The 10,391-nt window shown below is 43.2% G+C and overlaps 1 protein-coding gene across 1 annotated transcript; it reads right to left on the reverse strand.

Moving 5' to 3' along the window:
- Positions 1 to 4,061: 4,061 nt before the first annotated feature.
- zgc:92242 (uncharacterized protein LOC436899 homolog) lies at positions 4,062 to 10,048 on the reverse strand. Its single transcript, XM_037675115.1, has 5 exons — positions 9,548 to 10,048; positions 5,457 to 5,571; positions 4,736 to 4,847; positions 4,429 to 4,657; positions 4,062 to 4,216 (listed from the first exon to the last, which is right to left on the reverse strand). The coding sequence occupies exons 1-5, from the start codon at positions 9,720 to 9,722 to the stop codon at positions 4,062 to 4,064; spliced, it is 786 nt and encodes a 261-aa protein (XP_037531043.1). The 5' UTR covers positions 9,723 to 10,048.
- Positions 10,049 to 10,391: the final 343 nt, after the last annotated feature.

A 10,391-nucleotide genomic window follows, 5' to 3' on the forward strand; every position in this document is an offset into this window, starting at 1 on the left:
GGGGGGGGGGGGGGGGGGGGGGGGGAGCGGTACACCACCAACACTATTTATAGTGGCGGTGGTGTGCTACTGACCTCAACTCGGGATGTCGTGGGTCAGTGGGCAGAATACTTCGAAGACCTCCTCAATCCCATCAGTACGTCTTCCACTGAGGAAGCAGAGCCTGGGGACTCTGGGTCGGGCCCTCCAATCTCCGGTGCTGAGGTTACCGAGGTGGTTTAAAAGCTCCTCGGTGGCAGAGCCCTAGCAGTGGATGAGATTCGCCCGGAGTTCCTTAAGGCTCTGAATGTTGTAGGGTTGTGTTGGCATACATGACTCTGCAATATTGTGTGGACATCAGGGGATGTTCCCCTGGATTGGCAGACCGGGGTGTTGGTCCCCATATTCAAAAAGGGGGACCGTAGAGTGTGTTCTAACTACAGGTGGATCACGCTCTTAAGCCTCCCTGGTAAGGTCTATTCGGGGGTTCTGGAGAGGAGGGTCCATCTTATAGTTGAACCTCGGATTCAGGAGGAACAGTGCAGTTTTCATCCTGGTCATGGAACACTAGACCAGCTCTACACCTTCAGCAGGGTCCTGGAGGGTGTGTGGGAGTTTGCCCAACCAGTCTGCATGTGCTTTGTCGACTTGGAGAAGGCGTTCGACCGCGTCCCTCGGGGAACCCTGGTGGGAGGGTACTCTGGGAGTATGGGGTACCATGGCCTTTGATACGGGCTGTTAGGTCCCTGTATGACCGGTGTCGGAGCCTGGTCCGCATTGCCGGCAGTAAGTCAAGATTGTTCCCAGTGAGAGTTGGACTCCGCCAAGGTTGCCCTTTGTCACCAATTCTGTTCATAACTTTTATGGACAGAATTTCTAGGCATAGTCAAGGTGTTGAGGGGATCAGTTTTGGTGGCCTTAGGATCGCTTCTCTGTTTTTTGCAGATGATGTGGTCCTATAGGCTTTATCAAGTCGTGATCTACAGCTTTCGCTGGAGCATTTCACAGCCGAGTGTGACATGGCCGGGATGAGGATCAGTTCCTCCAAATCCGAGGGGTAGAGTGCCTTCTCCGGGTCAGGGAGGAGGTCCTGCACCAAGTGGAGGAGTTCAAGTATCTCGGGGTCTTGTTCACGAATGAGGGAAAAATGGAACGTGAGATAGATAGGCGGATAGGTGCAGCGTCGGCAGTGAAGCGGGTGCTGCACCGGTCTGTTGGGGTGAAGAGAGAGCTGAGTCAAAAGGCGAAGCTCTCAATTTACTGGTGGATCTACGTTCCTACCCTCATCTATGGTCATGAGCTTTGGGTTGTGATCGAAAGCATGAGATCTCGGATACTGGTGGGGTCGAAATGAGTTTTCTCTGCAGGGTGTCTGGGCTCTCCCTTAGAGATAGGGTGAGAAGCTCGATCATCCGGGAGGGTCTCAGAGTAGAGCCGCTACTTCTCCACGTCGAGAGGCGCCAGTTGAGGTGGCTCAGGCATCTGGTTAGGATGCCTCCCTGGTGAGGTGCTCCGGGCACGTCCCACTGGGAGGAGACCCAGAGGAAGACCCAGGACACGCTGGAGGGACCATGTTTCTCGGCTGGCCTGGGAACGCCTCGGGAATCCCCCGGAGGAGCTGGACCAAGTGGCTGGGGAGAGGGAAGTCTGGGCCTCCCTACTCAAGCTGCTACCCCCGCGACCCGACCCTGGATAAGCGGAAGAAAATGGATGGATGGATATTTCCGACAGGTCATTTATTTCAGGTTAATGGTAAAGTTTTTAATGTGTCAGCGCAGGCTTGTGTCCTAGTTTCACCTCTCAGGCCCATCAGAAAGTGATCAGGCTCTTATCGCCTACAGTTAACAGATTGTTTACACAAAGTCATAGAAAAAGATGAAGGGCTCTTACAATGCTTCATAGGGAAACCCAATACTGTTCTGCTATATATAGCAGGGCTTTCACACTCTGTGCATGACTGCTTGTGTTCAGTCACATGATTCAAGATATATGGGTGGACACACACACACACACACACACACACACACACACAGAGGCCTGACCGTGTGGAGGAGGTGAGGGAATGCGGTTTATTGAGTTGAGCGTGACGTTTTGCTTCCCGTGACTAGACTCTCATTTGTTCTGTCTTGCCCTCCGTCTCAGTCCAAACCACATGCTAATCGGCTCTCTGCGCTGCTCGTTTGATCCCTGATGGACTTTTTTACCCCAACGCACTGAAAGGACAACCATTGTGGAGCTGACCAGCTACCATTGTGTCGACTCCATTCAAAATGTTAACACTTCATGAGTTCACCATGTTTAAAATAAAAAAACAACCCATTTTAATTGCAATCGTTTGTTCTTTCTCACATTGAAGACATAAATAAAATAATAAAATATACAAATGCAAATACAATCAGGGTAAAAGACAAAAGTCTGCAGCGTGCGCAGAGTTTCAGGAATGAATTAGTGACCAAGTAAAGTGGACATGTGACCATAAGTTAGGTAGTAACTACAGCTCAAACACAGCTGTCATGTTTGCACAGCGTGATAATGGGGTTTTTCCCACCGCTTTTCAAATCTGACGTGTTGCAGAGGATTCTCTAAAGATTGATCCAGGGATAAAGGACACGTGGATAAGTTCAACGATGTCATGGTTACACCACTGACCCAGAATTATAAAATAATTAAACAAGTTAGAGAGCCAGAACTCACGAGAAACTCATTTATCATTACACAGATGTGGTGTTAAACATCGGGAGGTTTTAAGACAAGTTCTGTCCCCATGTGTTCATTATTATTTACTGAAGACTGGCTGGTTTTTAGGATGAGGAACAAGTCTCATCTGTCACCAGTTTAGCTTCTTAGCATTGTCCTGACACCATCCGTGCATTTTATGTGTTTTAAGTGTTTTATTTAGATTCAAAAGTGAGGGAAGTAGCAGTAGCATCTCCTATAGCACCATGTGTGGTTTTTAGCCAGTTTCTGTGTTTGTCAGAGCTAACATGCTAACACTGACAGAGACAAACATTTTCTTTACAACAATCACCTTCTTAGCTTGTTAACATTTATCACTTGGCACAATAAATGTGACCAGAAAGCGCTAGTTTTTCACAATAATAGACCAGTAGTAATGTTAACTGTTAGCTGCTAATGCTAATTTGGCTTTTTGTGAAGAGCTTTTGTGTCAACTAGTTTTGTATATGTGATTTGATTTGATGTACTTTATGTTTCCAGAGGTACAATTTATTCTGTAAGAAGATATAAATATTTAAAGCTCAACAGGGAAGAGTTAAAAAGTAGATAGTGTGTTAGCTGCTAATGCTACATTGGCTTCTTGAACAGCACTTTAATCAACTTGTTTTGTGATTTGATTTGATTTGAAGTGTTTTGAGTCAATAAGTTACAGTTTATTCTGTGAGAGGATATAAATATCTACAGATCGACATATTTACATATTCTTTAATTAGCAGGCCAATTTACTCCAATTCCACAAACCTGATAATAAAAGTGAGCTAGGAGCCTTTATGTCCTTTGGCTGTAAGGACTGTAACAAATAACGCTCAGCTCACTGATGAATCACGTGGTGATGGTTTCTACAGTAAATATCTAGAAAAAAATGACAATAAAACTGTTGCTGTTCAAAAACTGCTCAGGACGTCCTTCCCATGAACACTGGAGAGTTTGTGAGCAGTCAATGAGCAGCTGGATGCTTCTTAATGAATGCCTTTTAATAGTTCACGTTTTATTTCATCCCCATCTCCTGCATCCCTTAATAAAGAAACAGGTGAATACCATCAGGTAAAACAGTGCAAACAAGTGAAATTTTAAAACGCTCTAGATCAGCACAGAAGAGCTTGTGTGTGATTTATCAGTCCCAGTAACTGCTCGAGCTACCCGTGTGCTGTTTCACGCTGGTCAAACGTCCACCAGGGTACCTGAGTCACAGGCACCAGGTAAACATCAGCAGAGTCTGTATTTTAGCTCTAAGAGGTTAATTTTATCATTAAGTCTGACTTCAGTGCAAAGTATTTTGCAGTCCGCTGGAGAAGAGAGCTCCTCTAACTGCATCGCTGTCTTGCAGCGGGAGGACTTTGAATGAATCAGTGTTGGCTTCTTTTCTGCAGATGAGCAGGTTTGGCAGGTACGGGCGGTTTGTTGGAGGGAGGTGATCTCTTGTGAGGCTCTTCTGCGAACGCCTTCTTGAGCTGCGCCACACGGCCTCGGCTTTCTGACGTCTCTCTGTGACAAACGGCTTCTAAAAATAGAGAGGGAAGAACAAAACGAGTTACAAGAATTCTTCTTGTTCTCATTACACAACACAAGCTCAGGTTTTTAGGGAACCATGAGTTAAGTTAGGTCAGCGGGACTACGACCAGGGAGCGTTTGATTATCTCAGGCTGGTGCTGTTGAGCACAGACAGGTACACACCATCCCCTCTGCCGCCTCCGTCTACTCTCGTTTTCTCACCTCTGTCCTGAAGGCTAGCCCTCTCTGTGCCTGACAGCTGGGCTTTGAGCGGCTGGTTGCCATGGCTACAAAAATGGGGCCTGTAGACGAGGTTGCGGTCGCTAATGCTGTCCGAGCCGCTGCTCGACTCGCTGTCGCTGTCCTCACCGGGGTCCTTCTGGTTGTCGTCGGTGCTGCAGGAGTCCATGTCCTCCTCAGACGACTGCTCGTTCGGTGAAGCCGAGTCTTCCTGCAGGTCAAAAGCAGGATTTGAAGATCTGACTCCAACACGCCGGTCATCTTCTGCAAAACAAGCTCTGGGACTCACATTAACATCTGTGACGGGCAGCTTGATGTCGTCTTTGAAGCTGAGCTGCCGGGGCTCTCTTCCTGGCAGCAGGTCCACCGTCTGGATGCCATTCATACTATCAGGGTGGACTCTGCAAGACAAAGACATCCGTGTTCAGTTGCACAGAGTCACCCAACCTTTGAATCGACCTGCAGTCCACAGTGTGACGGCGGGCGTTGTTTTATCTCTTAGTTTCAGACTGTGGACAAAGACGTCTTTAAAGTTACCGTCACAACGTGTTTTTATGATCTCCTGTTTCTGCCGAAACAGACGATGCACAAACAGTCTTGGGACAAAGGCCACCCTGTTTCAGTTCTAGGTTAATGTGTCAGGACATAATGAAAGTAAACTGTTCTTTACCAGGTTCCAAAATGATCCAAATCAGCTGTTGTGTTGGTTTTTATTTTATTTAATCTTTAAAATGGCTTCATTTGTGTAAAACAGATGACTGTCTTGGTTTTTGCACGTGCAGCATTTTGGATGTATTTAATTTGAATAAATGATGGCACGGTAGAATATATAGCGTGTTTTTGATCACTCAGGTCAGATTTGAGTCATTTTAGAACGTGGTGAAACAAAAACAGATGATTTTAATGATGTCCTGGAACAATCCAGTTGAAGGCGAACATGCTTTTTCTATGACTGTATATGTTAACATCATGTGACGTCTCATAAATAATCCAGAGTTTAGCATTTCTACCTGTTGTTGAAGTTCTGGAGGAGTTTGGAGGACTTGAACTCATCCACCTCTCCAATGATGCTCACACTCACGTCGCCATCCCGACCAGTAAGCCACGTCACACGCTTAGTGGAAACTAAACAAACAAAAAAGCAAATTAATCCATGTGTTGATTTTTTATTGCTTTGTTTTCCACAACAGTATCCTCACACTGGTGTCATTCTGGTTATCAACCAGTAGGTGGCAGCCTCCTATAAGTTTAAACAATCTCCTTTTGTCTTACAATATTTTTACTGCCTCTCTGCAGGTCTCACTGCTTTCCCCAAAATCTACATCAAAAACAACAACAATAAAAAAATAAAGTTGAAAAGAAATGTTAATAGTAACAAAGAAGACAAATCCCCAGAACATTTAGCTTCACCAAGAAATCATTTCATTTTATTAATGTTCTAATTATTTTATGCTCTACAGCTTCATTTGGCAAACAGAAGATAGATCATGTCCGTTCTTGCTTCTTCATCAGAACAAAGTGAGCTGATGAACGATGCAATGTCCTTGTCACACCCTGGAAAGCTGTGGTGGAAAACACCCCCACGGAGGGAAGACTCAGGTGTTTCCATGACACTGCACGACCTGAGAACAATTCAACACCGGCCATGATGTCACAGATGAGCTGCTTGGACATTTAAACACCTTCCTGCCAGTTGTAACCCAGTTCAGGTGGCGCAATCTAAAATACCAGTGAAGTGAATGAGCATGAAGAGCTCAGCCCCAGTCGATGAGACGCAGCAGACACGCAGAAGTGTCCGTTTCTGTTCGTATCACGTGGTGTTTGTGTGCTGACATCATTAACGTCCTGTGTGCATTGTGATGTCACCAAAGACACCTTGAACCACAGTCTGTCTGACGGCACACCTCCATGCTTTAGTTACCTCGCTGGCGTGGGACAGAAGAAGACACTAACAGCTTGAATGACTGCCGTGCACTCAAATAAAGCCGACGTGCAGCACGCATTAGAAACTTCTTCTGACATGTTTATATGTGCTGCCATGAGACACTTCTTGGCTCCGTGCACGCACAAACGTGTTCTCCCTGCCAAAGACAGCCCAGTGCACACAAGAGACCCCTGACTGGAATGTGTTGTGTACAGCCAACCGTAGACCGTTCACGCACGGCCTCCTCTCATGTGACATGGCAGAGATTGGGTAAACAAAGACGGTAACTCAATGCACGGTTTAAAGCGTGGCGGCGTCTCGCTCAGTCCACTGGGTCTACGCAGTCTTATTCAGGTTACAGCCTTCTGCTACACACTCTTCTCCTGCACAGCTGAACTGGTTACAATGACGGGGTCTACGTGAGTCAAACCAACACTTTTAATGAAAGAGGGCCGAACACAATGAGTAGGACATAGAGGCAGACTTGGGCTTACACGGGCTAAAGACAGAACAACAAACCTCACTTAATCAGATTGGTAACCTGAGAGAGAGGATCCACACAACTGATGCATGTTTCATTACTCGTGTTCACATGGGTTCAGAAGATTTCAACACTAATTAACTGTAGAACAACTATGTATCCAGTTACAGAGCGTGCGTTTAGCTCAGGCTCGAGATTAGCAGGCACCAAGAACCTAACATGGAATAAACACAGTGTTACGTAATAAACAACTAGCTTAGCTCAAAACAATGACTACATTTAAAATATTGATTTGATTTGTTTTTAAAAGCAGCTCAAAGGATAACTACTCATGTTCAGCTGCCAAATAAAGTTAGTACAGCAGCGTGCTAACTTAGCTTAGCATAAAGACGTGTTTGAACCGTAGCTGCCAGTCATCCTTTAAAATAAAAATTGTCCGTGTTTAAAACAAAAAAGTTTCTTACTGACAAGAAACACACTGTTCCTCATTTGTAAGAGCCACTTTAAACCTGTTAACTGTCTAAATAAAGGTTGAATGAATGAATAAACTGGTTTGTAGTATGCAACACTTTACAACAAATCTTTATGCAGTTCATATTTATTGCTGACATAGTTTCAGTCCACGTTTTTAATATTCTGTATGGCCTGCAGCTCAGTCAGAGGAGACGAGACACGTTAGGGACTTCTAGATAATTAAAGCCATTTTCAACAGGTCCAAAAAATCCCAAGAATGAGCTGCAGGCATTAGCACTAGCCTGGAGCCGCAATGCATTGTGGTCTATTTGTGCAGGTACAACTTGAGTAACTTTTCCAGAACCAGTGACAAGTTTCAAGGACTAGCGTAACATGTCACCGCTACAAAATGGCTGCCCTACCAAACCAATGAAATGTGCATAAATGTTACAGCAGATTATTTAAACCATAGACACATAACTAATTCTGTTTAGCTAACAAATCAAAGCAAGTTAGCAGCATGTTGATATAGCTTAGTATAAAGACGAGAAAAATAAAAATACTACTTTTGTCATGAGAATTCCATAGAAAAATAAACAATACATCTCAGTAAAGTGTTTTAAACACAATAAATGTAAAACTATTCTTGTTTAAATACAGAACCAAGCAGCTAGAGTAGTAGCATGCTAGCTTAGGTTAGCATAAAGACGCAAAGAGAAACGGTTACATTTGTCGCATAGAATCAAAAAAGAAATAAACTTTGGATTTTAAAAGAATATTTTAAATAACTTCATTAAATCTAATCCACATATTTTCTTTAGAGAGTAAAATTAAGCTTGTCGTTTCCCTGTTTCTTCACCTTGTCATTGACATAAGCTTTTAAAATTAATTTAATCACATGTGACTGTAATTCCCTTTAATTAGTAGCAGTCTATCATTCTGTCCGTTTTCTGTCTAAGTAGAAAAAACTTTACAATTAGGAAACAGAACACTATGAAAATGAGAAAATAGAGGATATTTGTTGTCAAATGCAACTGACAAGAAAGTAATTTTACTAAATGTAAAATCATGAATGTGAAACGATGTTAAACTGGTCATAGTCGTTACGGTTCACATGGCTAGGCTACTTCTGAGATTTAACTTTTAACGTTGTATTTCTTTTAAAGCATAACTTAAAGAACTGACCAGAGGCTGTTGGTTATGGACAAACTGTCGGTTAATGCAGTAACTGAGACTCGTTTCATGCTGCGCTCACTTTTTGACAGGTTCATGCGTTTCAGTTATCATTTAAGTTATTATTTAAGTTATCATTTAAGTTATCATTTAAGTTATTATTTAAGTTATTATTTAAGTTATTATTTAAGTTATCATTTAAGTTATTATTTAAGTTATTATTTAAGTTATCATTTGTTATTATTTAAGTTATTATTTAAGTTATTATTTAAGTTATTATTTAAGTTATCATTTAAGTTATTATTTAAGTTATTATTTAAGTTATTATTTAAGTTATTATTTAAGTTATCATTTAAGTTATTATTTAAGTTATCATTTAAGTTATTATTTAAGTTATCATTTAAGTTATTATTTAAGTTATTATTTAAGTTATTATTTAAGTTATTATTTAAGTTATTATTTAAGTTATTATTTAAGTTATCATTTAAGTTATTATTTAAGTTATCATTTAAGTTATCATTTAAGTTATTATTTAAGTTATCATTTAAGTTATTATTTAAGTTATTACTGCCCGTTCTTGTAAGCCCTGAACGCCTGTGACCAGAAAACTACGTCAGCGCGTCGGTTCATGAACCATTCAGTGCTGGAGCTACACGGTTGGTGTTGACATCAGTCATCGTGCTCAAAGAGCCTTTCAGGTATACGTCCTCTGTGGTTCGAAACACTTAGAATCACTAATCAACTAAATATGATGAATTTAAAAGATTTGTCTTTTAGTGTTTTCCTGTAACAAACGTCTTGAGTCACTTTCCAAGTCAAACTCATGTTTGGCAGAAAACCCTGTTCAGCGATGTTGAATCTAATAAATAATGTTATTAACGGACGTTTTGTGCGTGTGAGGGTTGCCCTGACACGACTTCTCTTGTCATTTAGTGCTCTACAAATGAACTGGGTTGAGCTGAACTCCAGTTTTCATTCCCACCATTTACACCGTTCACTTGGGTTCTTGGACTCGGACCAGTTCCTCTTGCCAGTTAAACCTGAAAGGTGACATCGGCGTCGTACTGTACCTTTCTCGGGTCTGGCGTTGTCTTGTCCTTCTCTCCCCTCCTTCTCCTCCCGCTCTCTCCAGCGGCGTACCTGTTCCTCCCTCATCTTCAGGAAGAGGATCCTCTTCTGCTCCTCACTGAGGGCTTCCAGCACCTCTGGTTCCACCCACATGTCCTCCAGGATTTGAGCCAGCATCTTGCCTCGGGGGCGTTTGTGTCCAGCTCGGTCCAACGAGGTCGTCTCAGCTGTGAGGCATGATCGCTTGTCTTCCTGCTCAGCTCGGGGTCGGGTTCCCTCTTGGATCAGGCCCACTCCTGGCTGCTGGAGGAGGTCACCCTGTGTAGCGTGGCGTGGAGGCTCCGGCTGTGGTTTTTAGAAAGACAGTGAGATTAGATCGAGTGTTTTGTTTTGACCCTCTCCATTCATCAGTGGGCCCAAATGTTCTGGTGCTGTCTGCGTCAAGAAGGCCTTTTTAAACCCTGGAACAGTTCAGCATGTCGCTCACAGGGCGGGGAGCTAATGACTCCACACTATCTATGAGTAACAGACGTTTCAATAGCCTGGTCAATTTTTTACAGACACGCTTGTTTTTCTTCACCTTATCAAACCCACATGACCTTCATGCTCCGAGTCGTGAGCCAACAGGGAAGCTGCTGAGCTAAAAAATACCAGAAAACGGCCCTGGGTGTAAATAAAAGCAGTCTCCGCCTTGCAGGCACTTTTTGAAAAATGTGCAGCGTTTGTGTTGCTCAGTGAGAGCCAGTGCAGTTTGAGCAACGTCCACCGTCACAACTTCAGGAACTAATGTGCTCCCATCCATTAAATACAACCGTTTGGTTTCTAATCAAAGGAGCAGAAACTTTG

Source organism: Nematolebias whitei, chromosome 4, assembly GCF_014905685.2.
Source record: "Nematolebias whitei isolate Nwh7 chromosome 4, NemWhi1, whole genome shotgun sequence".
NCBI classification, from domain to species: domain Eukaryota; kingdom Metazoa; phylum Chordata; class Actinopteri; order Cyprinodontiformes; family Rivulidae; genus Nematolebias; species Nematolebias whitei.